The sequence below is a fragment of the Syngnathoides biaculeatus genome, chromosome 7 (assembly GCF_019802595.1).
Source record: "Syngnathoides biaculeatus isolate LvHL_M chromosome 7, ASM1980259v1, whole genome shotgun sequence".
Lineage (NCBI taxonomy): Eukaryota > Metazoa > Chordata > Actinopteri > Syngnathiformes > Syngnathidae > Syngnathoides > Syngnathoides biaculeatus.
This window is the reverse complement of record NC_084646.1, coordinates 9,043,535-9,063,922: the sequence shown is the minus strand read 5'-3', so window position 1 is coordinate 9,063,922 and position 20,388 is coordinate 9,043,535. Positions and strand designations below refer to the sequence as shown.

Below are 20,388 nucleotides of genomic sequence, written 5' to 3'. Positions count from 1 at the left end.
CCAAATTCTAATTTAGCTCTGAACGTGCTAAAAATCAGTCGACGGTCATCCCCGCATGTGGTGCTGGTTACTGTCTGTCGTTGCAGTTTCCAATAAGGCGAACCACTCCGGGCCAGGAAATGACCCAATCGCTGGCCCCCAGCTGGTCCGACCGCACCATTGCGAGGCGAAGTAGTAAATCTATCAAACTTTGGAAGCTCGTTCCAGCCGTTCCGTCTGCGCTGCGGCTGTGTAATCGCATACGTCCGCATCTCCTGATAATAAAAAGTATTTTTCCTGCGGTCGGCGGCGGGGGGTGGGGGTCATCGTTAAAAATACAGCTGACCCCAGGAACTTCAACGGTTTGAAACTTGGAATTTGAGCTCAATTGTTGGGGGAAAATACATCCTGAATAGTCAAACGGTAGCCAGGACCCCGACTGTGTTCACAAAGTCTCACCTCTCAGTCTTGATATTTTCTTCCCTCTTTTACGCCACGGCGAAGACGCCATTTGCCTTTTTGCGGCTACGTTTTTGCTTTTCCAGAGAGCTTTGTATGGTTTAGCTAAATTACGTAAGTGTCGCAAAGCGAACTGATCGTTCAATTCCCTCTGTAAAAGTGAAACGGTAAAACGAGCTTCATTTGTTTAGTTTTTGTTGTTATTGTCGACTGACGCTTTAGCTAGTTAGCGCGTCACACTCACGGCTAACCCTACATCGCAGCCGTAGCTACGAACAGCGCAATATTTCTCCCTCTCGTGATAACGCTTAAATGAAACTCTTTACGGCGGTGTTTGATGTACAGAAATGTCCTGGAAATAGGACAAGTTATACGATACGAGATGTCTCAGCCAAGCGGGTACTTGTAAAAATGCTAACCACCAGGACGTTACACGAGGGCGGGAGACCGGCAGGATTTATGCCACCGACAGAAAGCCCGTATAAGTTTAATAAGGCTAACAGTGTTTGCGGCTACCTGACAAGCGGCGATAGGTTTGCAAAGAAACAGATCCGCGTGTAAACCCCCAAGTCCGTGTCGCGGGGGGTTGACAGAGTTTTAAAATAACTTCCTCGCGCGACGGCGGCTACGACTGGCGGCGAGTGCGCGCCTTGATAAGCGCACCGCTAAATCCCGTCACCATTAGCATAGCTGCTTCTCAGAGCGCAAACGGCCGTAAATCCCTGAAACCCCCCCCCGGGGCACCCGCTGAGTGCACACACCTTTCCCGAGACGCCTCTCGTCTTCTCCGAATGAAAGTATTAAAGCGGGTCGGAGTCAGCACCTTGCCGGGTTAAGCCCCGCGTCAACGCTGCTGAGTCACTTTTCAGCCTTCGCGTAGATCCGAAGGGCTCAACGGTATGAATATAAACTAGCGGTGGGACTGGATTTAGAACGTTTAGTTTGGGCTAATTCGAGAACTCGGAGGTCATTTGCATGTAAGATATTGCTTCAATCTCAGGTTTTGCAAATGAAGTAATCGCCCGTTAAAAAGGGGAAATCCAGTGGATTGCATTAACCCTTTCCGGGCAGGTTTAATATAAGCGAAAATTTCAAGTCCAGAGTATCATTTTCGGAAAGTATTACATTTTTCTCTCTGCAAAATGTTATTTGGTCCAGAAAGGGTGAACAATGTATCCATTAGGTTATGTAATATGTACTCTATCTTGACAACGTGATGTTAAATCCTCTCTCATTTAAGAGTGTTTTGAGAAGATTTTTACCGACAATTACGAATTTTCAGGGGTGCTGCCATTTTCGCAAGTCGTGACGTGTAAGGTGCGCACCAAACGCTCGATTACATGGGACGCCATTATGTCCAACGCTGATTTCTCGGATTTATCCTCATCTGATGAAGAAATATCTGTAAATGTGGCTGTAAATAATGTTGAATATTCGGATGCTTCTTCGGGCGGAATGACGCGGAATCTGACGGGGAGCGAGCTCGGCTAACGGCTCCGCCGCAGGTTCAGATCTGTATGGAAGTATTCCTCCGTCTTCCCGATGAACCGATACTGCTATTTCTTCATCAGATGAGGATAAATCCGAGAAATCAGCGCCGGACATAGTGGTGTCCCTTGTAATCGAGCGTTTGGAGCGCCACGTAACACGTCACATACGCCCGCGTAGGTCACGTGACCCGCCAAAATGGCAGCGCCACTGAAAATTCGATAAAAATCTTCTCAAAACTATGAAATGAGAGCGGATTTAACATCAGGTTGTCAAGAAAGAGTACATATTACATGATCTATTGGATACATTGTTAATGCAAACCACTGGATTCCCCCTTTAAGTAAATCCACATGAAGCCAGTGGTTTTCAAAATCGGGTTACCAGGGCGCCACAGAATATTGATTATATATAAAAATATATTCATATTCCTCATTATCATTTTTTTCGAAGGGTGCCGGGCCATTTACGGCTGGCCCAATTTGCACATTTTTCAAGTCAGGAGCCGTCGCTTAGTTGTTTCTTTTCCCCCCCAAATGAAGCGAAAGAAAATGAGCGCTACTGTCACCGGAATGTCGATTGAACACGACAGTCAAACACGCAAATGCAAAATGAGGACGCTCACGATGACCACGGAGGAGACGCTAACCCGACTTACGACAAGCCAAAACTTACGCGTTTTTCAAATTGCGATGTCGCTCGGTTTGATGTGATTTGTTGCTCTGAGCGTCACGTAGCCTGGAAGTACGCTCATGCCCTCGCCGCAGCCGCCGGTGCACTTTCAGCATTTAAACACACAAATGCAAAACGATGACCACGGAGGAGACGCTAGCTCGACTTACGACAAACCAAACTTGCGCGTTTTTCGAATTGCGACGTCGTTTGGTTTGATTTGATTTGTTGCTTTGAGCTTCACGTAGCCTGCGTTTGAGGGAAGTACGCTAATGCCCTCGCCGCAGCCGCCGGTGCACTTTCAGGATTTAAACACACAAATGCAAAACGATGACCACGCAGGAGACGCTAGCTCAACTTACGACAAACCGAAACTTGCGTGTTTTTCCAATTGCGACGTCGTTTGATTTGATTTGTTTCTTTGAGCTTCACGTTGCCTGCGTTTGAGGGAAGTACACTAGCCCTCGCCGCAGCCGCCGGTGCACTTTCAGGATTTAAACACACAAATGCAAAACGATGACCACGGAGGAGACGCTAGCTCAACTTACGACAAACCCAAACTTGCGTGTTTTTCCAATTGCGACGTCGTTTGGTTTGATTTGATTTGTTTCTTTGAGCTTCACGTTGCCTGCGTTTGAGGGAAGTACGCTAATGCCCTCGCCGCAGCCGCCGGTGCACTTTCAGCATTTAAACACACAAATGCAAAACGATGACCACGGAGGAGACGCTAGCTCGACTTACGACAAACCGAAACTTGCGCGTTTTTCGAATTGCGACGTCGTTTGGTTTGATTTGATTTGTTGCTTTGAGCTTCACGTAGCCTGCGTTTGAGGGAAGTACACTAGCCCTCGCCGCAGCCGCCGGTGCACTTTCAGGATTTAAACACACAAATGCAAAACGATGACCACGGAGGAGACGCTAGCTCGACTTACGACAAACCGAAACTTGCGCGTTTTTCGAATTGCGACGTCGTTTGGTTTGATTTGATTTGTTGCTTTGAGCTTCACGTAGCCTGCGTTTGAGGGAAGTACGCTAATGCCCTCGCCGCAGCCGCCGGTCCACTTTCAGGATTTAAACACACAAATGCAAAACGATGACCACGGAGGAGACGCTAGCTCAACTTACGACAAACCCAAACTTGCGTGTTTTTCCAATTGCGACGTCGTTTGATTTGATTTGTTTCTTTGAGCTTCACGTTGCCTGCGTTTGAGGGAAGTACGCTAATGCCCTCGCCGCAGCCGCCGGTGCACTTTCAGCATTGAAACACACAAATGCAAAATGAAAGCATTTGCGTGGAGCTGCTGTGGGCAACGAGTCACAAAACCAAACGCTCGCACGCAGACTGACCGGCCAACCTGATGTCCTGCACTACGCCACGCCCCTTAAAGGCTCACATTCAAAAGTCTCTTTCAATGAATTTAAACGTGGAAAATGTATCTGATGAGGGGCGTAAATTGGAGCTTTATGACAGAAGAAATCAAACAAATGGATGCAGACTTTTGCACAAACTGAATGCGTGCAAAGGAGCAAGACTGTCCGACTTCATCAGCCCGCACACGTTAGAGGTCGGCTGAAGTCGCGGGCAGGTTCAACGCCTCGAGGCAGGCGGACAGACAGGCGGACGCACGCTCACTTGTGGTTTGCGGGTTCAGCGGAAAGTTGGACGCGGGTGGACGGCCGCTCTGAGGCCATTCCACACTCCGTTGTGGCCTTGTCGTAACTTCTATTCCGTACGCTGCGGAACTTTTCAGCGCGTACTTGTGCGTGACAATAGCGCCGACTGCATCACTCAAGAGTCACCCGGATGACGTTTTGTGGCAAATTTGTGAAGCGTCAGCCGAAACGGTGTCATGCGAGGTGCAGGGAGATGAAAAGCAGGCGGTAATTTGCATTTCGACGGGTAAGTTGATTAAACATTAGTCATGGTGGGAAAATCAGACATGGTGAACACGATCGTCGAGGGACCGACTAATTAATTGACTTGCTCGGCTTGTCGGCGCAGGCCCGCTCCTTTGACGCCGATGTTTGCTAGCAGGCTTTTCAGTTTTGATTCAAAGGCAATCCAAAACAAACAAACATCCTGTCCGCAAGCCCGATGACGGCAGTTTGGTACCCAGTCGGTCTCGTACCTATCAGATCTCCGATCTGATCTCTGCGACTATTTACAACATCCACTCGATTGATCCTACACGCTGGATTGGTTTAGATTTTTTTTTTTTTTTTAAAGTTAAAAAAACCTTTTGCGGCGTATCTGACAGCGCAACCCCAAACATTTTGCAATCGTTTTCAGTTCGACAATGCTACTGAATCGCCTTCTGTCCCCCTGAAGTACCTCAGCACCTGTTTACAAACATAAAAATGTCTGCTTAGCGGTGAAGCAGCAGTTGAGTATTTGTCCAAGGTTAATTTTCTTGAAATGTACGCTATGTTCTTTGTGTTATAATTGTATTAATCGCTTTATCTTTATGAGCACGACAGCAGCTGCTGTGGTTAGTCCAAAGTCTTCGTATACTGCAATCTCTCCCCTTTCTTCACAAGTATTCAACTAAAAAGACCAGTCTTGCTTTTTCCCCGTTTTTACGATTTTTTTTTTTTTTTTTTTCACCACAGCAAATTCCAAATGTTCAAACCTCAAGGGTGTTCATATGCGGTACCGTGGAGAACGATTGGAAAATAGCCTACGAACCGTGCTAGGTAGCGTCCCTGAAGGTCCTTCAAAATATACTTGCTTAAAAAACATGTTGCCAGTTTGGCTCAGAGAGACACGGCGATGTTCCAAATCTCCGTAGCGCCAGGAAAAAGAAGAAGAAGAAGAAATAGAAGAGGGGGTAACCATGGAGGCTGAAGAGCTCTTGACCCTCCACCTGGGGTGTTTGGAAAGCCACAAGGTGAAAGTTCACCAGCTGGTAACGAATGTTAATGGACGATTCTCTCGGGTGAAAGACGTAGCGGCGTATTTCGTGACATAATAGCTCAGGCGCGTGCTAATCCGACTCCCCCGTATCCAAATTTATGCGCAAGACCAAAGCGGGGTGAAACAGGACAGTTGATTTGTAGCTCGGAGGAACTGAAGCTGTTTAGGTTCGAGGCGCCCATGCGCAGAATTATGAGCCGGCGGGACCGTTCAAGGCTACGCGTACCCTCTGAAACATAAATAGTCATAAAATGTCGACACATTGCACACATCTTCAATCTTAACCTTGCGCCACACGCGGGGCCACACAGACTTTGGATCATTCGAACAAGCTGCGGCGGGATTTATCATTTACGCTTCTCTCCGAGCGCTATCAGGATCTCATTTCAATAACTCTGGTCGCCAAACATTTTGACTGAAATGCTCGGTCGCTAGGTCCTACTTTTTAGTAGACGATGATCCAAATAATTCAGCGATGATAACTGTTAGCGGTGATGAATGTACCCCCGTGCTCCTTTTCAAGGAGAGTCCTTGAAATGATCATGAAACTGCATGCCAGCCTGCGCTAGTTTTTTAACCATCGTCGCCCATCCCTCCAGTACGGCGTTTCCCAATCTTGCGGGAGTGAACCAAGGCGCACGCGTATTTTACATAAGAAAAATCGCACGTTCCACCACCGAACGTCAGGGAAAGTATGTACTCTACGGTGGCCTCAAGTGCCCCAAATTATGACTTGGCTTCGCGTGTGGCGGCAGAGAACACAACTCACTTCATACAAGTAGCAATTTGGCATTTGAAAAAAAAAACAATCCTTCAAAAAAAGAGACTTCAAGATGTTTCTTGCCACTCTTGCCCGTTCGTGTTTCATGTCAAACGGAATTTTGTATCTAAAACTACTTCACAAATTTGCTTTTGTTATGTCCGGTGGGCAAATGCTAACACCCAACGCAAAACACCATAGGTGGGCTAACCAGTAGCCTGGATAGAGAGAGGTTATGTTAGGACAGCAACCTGCGCTAATACCTGGTTCCAGGAACTGCCTCAAATGGAGTTGTTTTTTTCCAGCAGGCTTCAGCCTTGTCTGACTAGCCAAAACGGCGTTTTTTTTTTTCGCAGGCACCTGCCTTGAGGAGGTGTTTCTCAGCAGACTCAACGGCCTTGGGTGTCTAGTCAAATCAGTTAGATCCTGTTTTGAGACTTGTCCGCCGACGGCAGCGTTCAAACATTGCATATATAATCTTTCTTTCTGCTTTCACACGCACTCGGTGTCGGACCACAGCCTTTGCCTGTGTCTCATTGTGTGTCACAGAGCGCTTTGTTCACTCAACTTCGAAGTTTTTGTCACATTTCACGCCTCTGGAGTCCAGTTATTGACCAAACCAGGAATTGGACGAACACACGGAAAGACCCCAAAAGGCCCTCCTTCCAACAATAGCCACAGAGTTATATCCCTTTAAGAAACTGATAACTGAACATAAACATGTAGAAACAAAACGTATCAAAACTCACAGGCGTTTATCCGCAGTGAAGAATGACAAATATTTTTGTGGCGTGAAACTTTTCTCCATGTCTTTGTGTCTGTTGGTTTTATACGGCCCTCTTATGGGCAGACCAGAAAGAGCACAATGTGGTGCCGGAACGTTCCAATCATTTCAATCGGCAAAGATGATTTGAGGTACGATTATTTGTCTAGGTACGACTGTACAGTATTTCAAAATGTTCTCACCCTAAATTCTCCTGGAAATATATTATTGACCTTCTATTTGATCTTTTGAAAGCATCAGCAGCGGTTTTCCACATTTCTGCAAGCCTACTCATAGCCCACTTGGGATTTCTCGGACCACCCCCGGACTAGACTCCCCATTTTCACGCTCCCCAAACGCAAACATGAGCTCGGATGACGAGCTCATGCAAAATGCAAAACGAGCTCTCCCTTCCGTCAGGGGAGACCGTGCAGTGCAGATGGTAGGGAAAGACGGATCAAAGATGGGATCAATACCGCTCCAATAACATGCTGATTAGCAGATTAGCCGAGGCGGAGCTCGACCGCTCGCCGAGTCCGTCGGATCCGTCCCGGAAGCGCTTCAGCCCTTGATCTTTTATGCGCACCCCAGCTCGGCGTTGGGAAGGACTTTTTCACGGGAATATCCGACGTTACTGAGAATTAGCCGAAGATTAGCACGAGGGGCTCGATTTTGGGGTGGCGGCTGCACAAAGGAACGCATATTCCGCGTGCGGGCGGCGTGTGGGCGTGTGCGCAATTATCAGCGTAACAACTTGATTTAACCGGCGTTAATTCAATTTCTTTCTTTTTTTTCCCCTTCTTTTGAATAAAAATCCCTTGCTCAAGATAAAATGAATTTTAAAGCAGCCGGCCGAGTTTAATGAGTGCGGGGGAACGCCGAAGGGTGAACGCTTTCATTTGAAATACCCACTCATCAGCGGTCGGAGGAGATCCAATTCAAGACTGGACTAAAAAGCAGAGGTGGTTAAAGAACTTGCACTCTGCTCCTAAGCACAAATATGGGCTCTGGGTGAGGGTGGGGGGGCAAAAAGACCCGGATAAAGGTAGAACTCCACTCTGAAATGAGCCACTGAGTATTAGGGTGGGTCAGTTCCATTTTAATTTAAGTTTAAAAAGGTTTTGTTTCATCCATCCATCCATTATCTACCGCTTTTCCGGGTCGGGTCGCGGGGGAAGTAGCTTTAGCAGGGATGCCCAGACTTCCCTTTCCCCAGCCACTTCTTCCAGCTCTTCCGGAGGGGATCCCGAGTCAAGAGACTACGTCCCTCCAGCGTGTCCTGGGTCGTCGCTGGGGTCTCTTTCAGTGGAACACACCTGGAACACCTCACCAGGGAGGCGTCCCGGATGCATCAGGATCAGATGCCCCAGCCACCTCATCTGGCTCCTCTCAATGCGGAGGAGGAGCGGCTCGGCACTGAGCCCCTCCCTGATGACAGAGCTTCTCACCCTATCTCTAAGGGAGAGCCCGGACACCCTGCGGTGGAAACTCATTTCGCCCGCTTGGATCCGGGATCTTGTTCTTTCGGTCGCAACTCACAGCTCGTGCCCATAGGTGAGGGGAGGAACGTAGATCGACTGGTAAATTGAAATTAAATCGCTGCAGACGCTGCACGGATCCAACTGTCGATCCATTCTTCCCTCACTCGTGAACAAGACCCCAAGATACTTGAACTCCTCCACTTGGGGAAGGATCTTGTTTTGAGAGACGTTTTGTTCCAATTTTGACAAAACGTCATTGCACTCGTCACTTTTCTGGATTCATCAGTGCAACAGTGGGCCAAGTCCAATTTCCAAGATGGCAAAGCAGGTTTTCACCTCCCCCAAAACATCCCCCGGAAAGTTAGCTTCAGAGACCGATGGAAGAGTCAAAAAATCTAAGAAGCGCTTTCGCTTGGGGGCCAGGGGGGTCTGCATATTAGTGCGGTAGAAGTAAGTTATTATATTTCATGGAATAGAGCACAAATAGATTGAACAGATGTTCAGAGTAAATAAAAATCCCGAGGAAAACCACGCTATCATCGGGAGAAGCCAAGATACAAATCCCCCAGTTGGTTATGCAGCTGCAAAACCTTAAATCACTCGTGCAAAATGCCAAAATATGGTGAGCCCACTGTTGTTGCCCTCGGAAAATGAATCCAAAAATTTGGCTCTACGTAGACAATACTGTAAATGTTTGAAGAGAACTGCTGAAATGCGTAGTAAAGACAGAACTTTGTTTTCCTGATTTCTTTGGCCATGGCTAAAGGTGTGCTGCACCCTTGCTGCACCCTTTAGATAGTCAACTGGCATGGCTAATTTCGAGCGCCTCGTTGTCAGCCATGGGTGCGGCTACTTCACGGAAAGAGAGACTGAAAAGTGAGGGGTGAAGATTTCATTATTTTTTTGACAGCCAGCTGATGAACCGAGGCTTTGTGCTGGTGTGGCCACTTTAAAGCGCCTCGTTGTCGCAGCGTGGAAAAACCTCGCTCCGACCTGGTCCTGGTGGCGTTTATTCCAGCGACTGGAAGCTTTGAGTGGAAATGCTATATATGGATATATTGGGATATTTCTGGATCACTGGGTCATAGTTTGGGATATATTTATAGTTTATTCTATTAATATAGGCAGTTATAATCCTTTAGGGGGGGGGGGGGGGGGGATTTGCAGCAGGGCTCGGTCCCGATCCCCTTCAAGTAGTGGGGGGCTATTGTGTTTGGACTAAGGGAAAAAGCTGTTTCCAATCATTGTCTTCAAATGTTTCTGATGTGCACGGGTGCATGACACAGCCCCCGCGTCGAAATTTATGTTGGAGTCCAAGCACAGATATTAAATGAAATTTATTCTGGAAAAATGTTGACAGGATTAAGCTGCTTGGACGGCGTCCAAAAGAAAAGTTAAACAAAATCTTTAGCGGGGCCCCACGCCGTCCCGAGCCGGCAATAAAACGCAAGTTGCGCTCAGCTCATTGGTGCCTTATCTTTGGTTTTTGTTTTTTTGTTGTTGTTGTTGTTTTTGTTGTTGGCTGACTGCCACGCCGCTTCTCCGCAGGGACGACCTTTTCCGCGTGGAACTGGACATCGCGGCGGCGGACGAGATGTTCTACAGCAAGGTGAGCGCCTCCCGGGCCCGAGCTCTCCGAGAATCCTTTCGTCCTCGGCGTTGCGCGCGCGCAATAAAAAGTTGACCTTTTCGCGTGTCTAGAAAAGAACATGGGAGTCCAACAAGAACGACATCAGGATCTGCAGGATGAAGGGCAAACACGAGGTGAGATCTTCTTGTCATTTCCTTCCCCGCGTCGGTTCTATAATTGCAGTGAGAAATTTAAGCAAGTTAAGCAGTTTGATAGTCTTACAAATCGGCACTATTGGTTTGTCCGCACGTCTTCAGTTAATTTTCTGGATTATTAACCAATTTAAAGGGTTATATCTGGTTTGGCAGGAAAAAAATAAATCTCCCTTGGGCACTGAGTTTTGCAAAACTCCACCTGGTCTTCCTTGTGCGGGTGCTGTGTGGCATTATGTTCCCTCAAGATTGAAAGTTTTTTTTTTTAGAGGGTGAATTACAAATAGTTTAGCCCGTTTTGTTCAAAATATAAAGTAGTCAAACGTACCTATTTTTACTTGTTATAGTCTAAGAAACATCCAGGTGCCCGATCTTGAGGGGCCGACACGCCCCACGCCTCCTACGCAGCGAGTTTTGCAACATTTCTCAGACAGTTCAAGTTTTCAAGAGTCATTTGAGAGGTTTTTAAGGTATCTAGAACATTTGAAATTAGTTAATAATGGATAAGAAAAACATAGATGACGTGGAGACTGTCATGAGCAAAGCCAGGCCACTGATCCGGGTGGTGACACCCTGTCACTGGTCACAGCTGTTTCAGATAGTAGACGAGGCATTTAAGTCGGCGTTTTTGTCACTAGCATTTGCCAGTTCGTTGCCTTGTGTTAGTGAGTTGCATTCACTGCCTGCGGGACTCGCAGCTTCTACACGTAAGTTAGAGTAACCCTAGCCACAGCGATTCTGTGCCCTTTTAGTTTGATCCTGTCCTGTTGAGTTTGTTAGTTTGCCTCAGAGTCATCGGACTTTGCTGTAGGTCTTTTGGATCCCGCCTAGCCCAGCGTTTCGGTGCCTCTGCCTTGTCGGACTGCTACACCGTGTATGACCCAGTTTCCGGAATAACTCGCATTGAGCGTTATGGCTCTGCCTCGAAGTCCTGCATTTGGGTCCACCCCCTCTACAGATACAGACCAATATTATAGGTTTGGAAAAAGTATGAATTTGACCAAATTTTCACAAACGGGGTTTCTGTCAGACAGCGACAATACTTGAAGTAAATATTTTGAGTAGTACAGAAGGTTCCAGAATGTCCTATTAATTTATTTGTGACCATTTAACTATGGGTAAGACCTCAGTAAATATCTTTTAAGGACAATTGTTGTTGGATCAGAACAATTATGTTCCATTAAAATATGATGACATGCAATTATGACATTGGGGAAAACTCCATTAGCAATCGGAAGAAAACACAACTTTTTATTTTCAAGTGAAAGTCTGCAATTAACGTTTCCTTGAAAGGCGTATTGCATTCATGTGAAAGTTGTGTTTGCGCCACCTTTCTGACATTTCACACATGTTTTGGCGGATTTTTAGCGATGTCCAAGCAAATTGCAAATACATAAAAAAAAGCAATTGAAAACAGATTGAATTCAGACATGTTGGGGACACAACAGCCGTAAATTATTTTGATTCTCGGTAGTTGATGACAGACTGCGTGTTAAGGAAATATGTTGACATCGTGAGCGCTTGCACTTCCTCGTCTGATGGTACAAGCTGTCAAAACACACAAACACACACATTTATTTATATTTTTCGTTTTTTTTTTTTTTTTTCTTCATCCAATCAGATTTGAGCCTCCGTCTGTTGCCATGCCAGTCTAATCTGCCCGGGCGCTTTTATAATCAGTAACCGGCGTAATTTTACATTTGTGAGCATGTTTCCATCTTGTAATCTGCCCGGGCGCTTTTATAATCAGAAACCGGTGTCATTTTACATTTGTGAGCATGTTTCCATCTTCTAATTGGTTGGTAGGTGCCAACGTGGTCTCTGTGTCCTTCAGACTTCAGCGGGGGGGGGGGGGGGGGGGGGTAAACTTATTCAACATACTCACGCAACACCACAATGGAGAAAGTAAACATAAAGAAGAGAGAGAAACCGAATGCATTCTTTGACCTTTAACGGAAGTCTTCTGTTCATGATCGCACGGACTCAGCCGAGACCCAAATTCCGAAGAGAGAGGCCATTGTGTTTTTATACATCTGTTCATTTTTTTTTTTCATTGTTATTTTTTCCACAGCATTTCTCCTGACTGGGTTTTTCCACTGAATGGAGGCGTCAGGAGAGTGACATTTGAGTTCTATTGTGTGCGAGCGTGTGTTTTAAACGCCCCTGAAGGGGTCTGACTCGGTTAACGGAAGGTTCGCTAACCTCTCAGCGACAGGCCCCCGCCGGCCGCCGGAGGCGTGCGTCGCGCGGCGTTGGGTCATGGACAGATAAGAACCTCGCCACTTCCCTTCTTCGGCGAGCGCGCTCTCGAGGCAGCAACCCTCGTCGTCGCTGACGTCGCGCGCCGACTCGTAAACATCCATCCGTCCATTTTATTCTGTTTATTCGAGGTCAGGTCGCGTAACTTTTAACAGGGGAAGCCCAGACTTCCGGCTCTTCCGAGGGGATCCCGAGGCTTTCCCAAGCAAGCCGAGAGACTTACAGCGGTCTCTCCAACATTTCCCGTGGCGCCCCCGAAATCTCCTCCCGGTGGATCGTGCCCAGAACGCCTTGCCGGGGAAGACATCCTAAAGAAAATCCCTGAGCCACCTCTACAGCTCTACTCTGACCCCCTTTCGAATGACAAGTGAACGACCGGACGCCCTGCGGAGGAAACTCTTTTTGACTGCTTGTATCCGGGATCTGTTCCTTCTGTCCTGACCCACAGCTCGGGACCACGGGTGAGCGTTGGAACGGAGATCAACCGGAAACTTGAGAGCGTCGCGTTTTTGGCTTACTCCCTTCCCCATCACAACAGACTGATCCAAAGTCTGCATCACGGCAAACGCTGACAATTGTTCAGTGTCTTAGGTCAAAATTCCCAAGTAACAAAGTCAAACATCCAAATGTTCCCATCATAACCAGAACTCTAGTGTGGACCCAAATGCACAACTCGATAGACAGGGAGGCAGTTAAAGGAAGGTCTTTATTCGTTCCCAGGTCGTAAACCGGAGAGTCAGTCAGAGACAGCAGCAGTATCAAGAGCGTCAAGCTTACGGGGTTGGTCGGAGGACAGGCGGAGGTCGGTTCCCAGGGGTTCAGGATCAGGAACAAGGAGTTGCGGGAACGAGGCATGGATGGCAACGATCTGGCAAAGCCAGACCATCCGCAGGGTCCTATATACACTAGGGTTGATTAACCCTGATGAGGTGCAGTTGTGCAGTGAACCTGGACCGCCAGGGCTGAGACCGGCAGGACCGTGACAGTCCCGAGTTCCATTCTCTCATAAATCCCATGAACGGTTTCTTTGAGGCCTTTCCAGATTGAAAATTGGCTCGCGCAGCCGTCAAAAGCGGGTGCATACAGAACTCGTGCACCCACGTCATCAAATCACGTCACTGGCCGGAAGTTCCGGTCAAACAAAGCATTCTTCAATGCTAAGTCGGTTGGAGACGATGCGAAAAAACGTTTCATAGCACGACGGCCAGAATTTTGTCTGAGACCGTTAAACATTTATAAGGTGATAATAAACGAAGCTACGTGGAGAAATGAGAGACACTTGGCGTAGAGGTCCCACATTTAATCCCAAAATAAGAAAGTGGAGCGTTAACCCGCTTCCGCTTGTCTTGGACGACCGGATCTACAAGTGGGTCTGGTGAGTAAGTCATCGAGATTTACACGGAAGAGTTTGAAAGCGTACAAAAGCCTGGACGCGTACCAATACTTCATTGCCGGATCTGTTCTCAATCAAGAATAAATCCCACGTAGGGATGGAGCCACTCGGATTTTTTTCAATACGAATATCAATATTTCAATAAATGACCCCTGGTTTTACACAAACCCACGTTCATTAACTATGATTGGAAGAAAAAATAAAAAATAAAACACAGGTATGTCGGCTCCTCCGTAAACAAAATTATTGCGGCAACACGTTAAACTTTGGTAAACCTCTCCGTGACAAACGAGTGGTGAATGGCGACGTCACGTGCACGAGCTCCTTTGAACGTGTACTTGACCATCCAAGCAGTCTTGCCGATGTCCCGCCAACGTCTGTCACGACCCATCGGAACCGAGGTAGGACCCAAATGCGGGAGTACACGGGAGACGCAGAGGTAATTCGGGGAAAAACGTTTATTATTCAATGGTCGGGGATCGGGCAGGCGGTCAGGTGCAGCAGCGGGAGTCGGGACGTCGGGCGTAGAGAGCAGGTCAGCGGGCAGGCAGGGGTCGGTACACCAGGGTCGACGATCAAGCGCACGGGAGTGCAGGAACGGGGCATGAGTTGCGACTATCTGGCGAAGACCAGTCGTCCCCTGGGTCCTATCAATACCGGGGTGAATCAGGGAGGATTGAGGCGCAGGTGTGGACTCGGTACACGGGAGAACGATCGAGGAAGGCAGAAGTGTCAAAGGAGTCAGGCTTACGGGGTCGGTCGGAGAACAGGCGAAGGTCTGTTCGAACGGGTTGTTGATCAGGGATACGGGAGTGCCGGAACAGGGCATGAACCTCAACGATCTGAGCAGTCGTCACCGGGTCCTATAAGTACCGGGCGTAATCAGCCGAAACAAGGTGTGGGTGCGACTAATTGGCCGGCCACGCCCAGCCTGGGCAGGATGCCGGGAGCATGACAACGTCCAGATATTGTTCCCGTTTTGGGGGGGGGGGGGGGATCAGGGAAGTGATGCTTAAGTGCTTCTCATTCATATTCATATTCATTCTTTGGCCCTCTTTTAATATTGAGGTTAGGGGGCCGGTGATCTTGTAAAAATGCTAATTCGCAACTCAAGTGGCGGCGAGGTAAGACGGAGATCCTTCAACAAAAAAAAAAAAAAAAAAAAGTAAACGTTACACCTGAAAGGGAGGCGAAGCATTTCTAGCGCTATTTTTAATTAGATGAATCTCACATGGCTTGTTACGCGTTTTATTTCTTCCTTTTCACGACTCAATACTCGCACATTCTAATGCGGAGGTGGAATCGAGTTCTGCACGCGCGCAGTCATACATATTCATGACACTTGAGTGTTTTCTTTCTTGTTATTTATTTGATTTTTTTTTTTTTTTTTTTTTCATATAACCTGTCGTCTCTTTGTTTGTCACCCACACATACATTAACGAGGCGCGCAATTAAGCGGAAAATCCGGAGCGCCTTCCGCCACTTCGCCCGCTGAAATTGTTCCCTCCTTCTTTTGCGGGTGTCAGACGTGATACATTTGCCGCCTTTATAATTGCTTTTGTAATTAAATGTTTCCGCCTGGCTGATCGCAAAGGACAACGTTTTTCTCCCTAATTAGACCGGATCCCGTTTCTACCGAGCCCTTCCTCCGTTCTTGTCCGGACGATCGCCGCCGCCGCCGCCGACGTTTTGGTTTGCGTATTTCCCCGTCGTGGGGGCTTTTGTCCTTTGCTTGTTACCGTCTCGCTTTCTCTCTGCTGCCCGTTTTCTTGTTGTTCTGTCGCTCCGCTCCCCTCAACTCCTGTTATTGAATGAGGAGGAGGAAGGCGGCTGCGTGCCGGCACGCCGTCGGGAGTCACACGATCGTGCCGACAGGCTATTCCACACGGAGCAGTGGGCGGCTGCCATTTTGGGGGTTCGGTGTGGCGTTGATTGAGCTCTTTCGGAATAAAAAATAACACAAAAAAAAAAATGTGCTGGACATAAGATTTGGTTGCACAGCTCTTCAAGTACTTGTGGAAAAACCACATTGCGGGGGTCACTTACGCCCAACCCGTCCTCTAAATCCGAAGCTATATTGAGCCGAGTCGCCTGTTTCACATTCGAAAAATCTCATTTAAAGGGCCGCTGTCGTGAAATGCACGTTTTTTCCACAAAACGTGATTTTGACGTATACTCCCGCCATGAAAATCCTCCCTCGAGTGGACTCGTTTGTTTCTATTAGTTTTACCTGCGGAAAGCTAGCTCGTTGTTCCTTCGTGTTAGCCAAAATGCCGGTTCGTTGCTTTGCTGGACATTGCTCGAACACTCCGGAGGATGGATTTACCCTTCATGAGTTTGTCTCACGGTCTTGCCGGTCCAGCCCTGGCACTGATTAGGAGGCGCACACCTGCGCCTCAATCCTCCCTGATTCACCCCGGTATTGATAGGACCCAGGGGACGACTGGTCTTCGCCAGATAGTCGCAACTCATGCCCCGTTCCTGCACTCCCGTGCGCTTGATCGTCGACCCTGGTGTACCGACCCCTGCCTGCCCGCGGACCTGCTCTCTACGCCCGACGTCCTGATTACTGCTGCCCCCACTTGACTGTCTGCCTGATCCCCGACTTTGGACCGAATCAACACTTTTCCCGAACTACCTTTGCGTCTCCGGAGTCCTGCATTTGGGTCCTCCCTCTGTACCGATGGGTCGTGACAAGAAGTGACGTACATGGCGGGACTGCCCTCGAGTGGACTCGTTTGTTTCCATTGGTTTTACCCCCGGGAAGGTAGCTCGTTGTTCCTTCGTGTTAGCCAAAATCCCGGCTCGTTGCGTTGCCGGAAAAATCAGAATATTAGCATTTAATACACTTACGCTTCTTAAAAATGTGCATTTTGTTACTTATTCATTAGACGTTTCAACGACGTTTTTTTTGGCATATGCGGCCACACAGCATTTCCGCCAAAGCCTGCCGCGTGAATTCATTATCTCTCGAAATCATCGTTAAATGATAACGTATGAGGAATTTGTGCCAATTTCGCCAGTTCTTGGTGAAATGCGGTGGAATCGACGTGAGCCAAAAACTTGGCAACGGCTCCACGCCGGCGCTGTTGCGTCATCTTGCGGTTCAATTACAAAATAAAAATGCAGGAATATTGTTTTGGCTTCTCAAAGTGTTGTTTCTGGATAACAAGGCCAGTGGGGGAGATCTTTTCACTTCAGCAAGTTAATGGCGTGCAGGTCTGAGTCACCGACTGTATTTTTTTTTTTTTTTTCCGAGTTCAGTCGTGATCGGCCGCATCGCTACTTGTGTCCCGGGCTTGATTGCCCATAGGTGAGAATGTGACAGGGAATCTGTGAATTTACTTGGGTGGGTTTTGGGGCGGCGGCACGGTGGATCAGCTGGTAAAGCGTTGGCCTCACAGTTCTGAGGTCCCGAGTTCAATCCCGGACCCGCCTGTGTGGAGTTTGCGTGTTCTCCCTGTGCCTGCGTGGGTTTTCTCCGGGTACTCCGGTTTCCTCCCACATCCCAAAAAAATGTAACATTAATTGGACACTCTAAATTGCCCCAAGGTGTGATTGTGACTGCGACCATTTGTCTCGATTTGCCCTGCGATTGGCTAGCTAGCGACCAGTTCAGGGTGGACCCCGCCTCCGGCCCGTCGACTGCCGGGATTGGCTCCAGCACTCCCGAGACCCTCGTGAGGATAAGTGGCAAGAGAAAATGGATGGACGTTTAGCTGTTGTTCTGGACTGCCCGCGTGAGTTTCCTCCGGGCACTCCGGTTACCTCCCACATCCCAAAAAAATGTAACATTAATTGGACACTCTAAATTGCCCCAAGGTGTGATTGTGACTGCGACCATTTGTCTCGATTTGCCCTGCGATTGGCTAGCTAGCGACCAGTTCAGGGTGGACCCCGCCTCCGGCCCGTCGACTGCCGGGGATTGGCTCCAGCACTCCCCGGGACCCTCGTGAGGATAAGCGGCTAAGAAAATGGATAGATGGATGGGTTTTGTGGCTAACACGTAACTCGAATCCCTCCAGAATTTCACGAGTGCGGCACCAGGACATAAAGGTGGGCAGTTTTTCAAAGTCGGTGCAGACGGTGACAAAAACGCTCGGCATTTGTGCGGCCTCCCGTTTTTCGCGCAAGGGTTAGCAGAAAGCGAAATTCCGGAGCTGCGAGTCATTTGTGTCTTGCCGACGTCAGTTCGGCACCTCGTTCGGCGCGAGCTGTCGAGCGCTTCGGGTGTCGAAAGGGCGACGCGGCTCAAGTGCGTCTGGGGTACGTCTGCGGATTTCTCCACCTGGGAGTGATCCGGGCGCAGTTCAAAAGCCGCCTGGCGTGCTATTTTTCTGACAAGCCGCCTCCCTCCGGTGTGTGATGTTTGTTTGTGGCCCGTGGTGTGTTCAGTCACAATTACCATCAAGCAGAGATGAAGGCCCGTAAGCCGGAGGGATGCAGATTACTTTTAACGTGCGGTGGGTGGCGGGGGCGTTAAAAAAAAAAAAAAAAAAAAAGCACGCCGCGGCGCTGCTAATTTGGTGCTGCCGCTAATTAATCCCCCGCCCACATGCGCACTAATATACGCACCCTTTCATCTCGTCATGGAGCGTCACTCGCTCTAAACGGTGCGCCAGGGACGCTTTTTTTTTTGTGGGAAGCGTCGCACGGGGGGGTTTTGGTTAACGGGGTGAGGAGTCGTTACCCCCACCCCCCCGAACGCCCGCCCCCCACAGACCTCGGCGGCGGAGGCGTACTCACCCTCTGTAGTTGAGTAGAAGTAGTGTGGATAATTGTGAAAACATAAATAAATAAATACATTTTAAAAAAAAAAGACAAGACCCCTGGAGCGCAAAGTCTTTTATTAGTTTGTTGTCGTCATCCCGAGACGGAAACGTGTTACGGGCCTATTTCGACACGGTACAATTTTTTAAAAAGGAGCTACAATAAGGAGCAATTATGAACGGGGAAGGACTCGATTATGCAATACCGTAACGCATGATTTATTGCAACACCCAGTTAAAGTTTACTCGCAAACTCAACGTAAAACAGAGAATCACACGTGATTACTTTGCGTGAAAGCCTGCTAGATTAATGCTGGCATATAATGGGAAACGCCACGGATGGGATAATGCCCATCAGCGGCTGAGCAGAAGAGATAGCGAGGGTGGACGACATCAAATACTTGGGGTCAACAATACGGAGCAACGGACAGTTTGGTAAGGACCAGCGAGTTAAGGTTTACTCTCAGAGAATCACGCGTGGATTTAAAACAACCGCATTACTTTGCCGGAAAGTCTGTTAGGTAAATGTTGGCGTACAATGGGAAACGCCACGGATGGGATAATGGATATCAGCGGTATAGCAGAAGACGTAGCCAGGGTGGACGACTTCAAATACTTGGGGTCAACAATACGGAGCAACGGAGAGTGTGGTAAGGAAATGAAGAAACTGGTCCAGGTGGGGTGGAACAGATGGGGGAAGGTGTCTGGTGTTCTATGTGACAAGAGAGTCTCCGCTAGGAGGAAGGGCAAAGTTTAGAAAACAGCGGTGATGGACGGATTAGAGACGGCGGCACTGAAGAGACAACGGGAAGCGGAACAAATGAAGATGTTGAGGTTCTCGCTCGGCGTGAGCAGGTTGGATAGGATCAGAAATGAGCTCGGCCAAAGTTGGATGTTTTGGAGACAAGGTTCGAGAGAGCAGACTTCGATGGTTTGGACATGTCCAGAGGCCAGAGAGTGAGTCCATTGGCAAAAAGAGGGAGAGGAAAACCAAAGAAAAGGTTGATGGAGGTTGTGAGGGACGACGTGAAGACTGTGGCCGTTCGAGAGGAACATGCACGAGATGGGCTCAGATGGAAAAAAAAATGACACTCTGTGGCGACCCCTAATCGGGACAAGCCGAAAGGAAAAGAAGAAGAAGAAGAAAGAAAACTACAGCTTCAAACAACGGATACGTGGACACAAACAGCAGAGCAACACACAGTCGCATATTCTTTATCCTCTGTGAAGAAAAACTGCTGTTACTGCCGCTTACCGGAACTGAGACCGTAGCCACGTTTGGTGTCTCCGCTTGTCTGGACTGTAGTTTTTGCCCCAAGCGGCCGAGTCGCACGCACCAGAAGGAGCAGCACAGCATCCATTGAAATGAAGAGCGGAAATGCGGTTTGTTTTTAATTTGCATCTGAAGGCAAGCGCTGCACCGTCAATGGTCGGTCGTGACGTCGCTAAAAGATCGGGCGGCCGCTCGTGTCACGGAAAGTGCGGAGATTTCGAGGCGTCCCGTTTCCCCCGGTGCGGGTCGCGGCGCACGGTAACTCATATTTTACGAGCCCGTGAGTCAGGCTCAGGCCGGGCAAATTGTTTACGGGGGCGCCGCCGTGTTTTCTTTTGCGATCCCGGTGAGCGATGTGGATTGTAACCTGAGGAAAAACGTCGTTTCGTTTTGGCA

At 48.5% G+C, this 20,388-nt stretch overlaps 1 protein-coding gene across 4 annotated transcripts in view; it reads left to right on the top strand.

Annotated features, from left to right (window-relative positions):
- sema6bb (sema domain, transmembrane domain (TM), and cytoplasmic domain, (semaphorin) 6Bb) overlaps positions 1–20,388 on the top strand; it is a 204,708-nt gene that overhangs the window by 104,052 nt on the left and 80,268 nt on the right. For all 4 annotated transcript variants that reach the window (XM_061826350.1, XM_061826349.1, XM_061826347.1 and 1 more), the window contains 2 exons: positions 10,065–10,125; positions 10,218–10,280. In XM_061826350.1, coding sequence (XP_061682334.1) covers positions 10,065–10,125; positions 10,218–10,280 — 124 coding nt within the window. The remainder of the gene's footprint in view (positions 1–10,064; positions 10,126–10,217; positions 10,281–20,388) is intronic.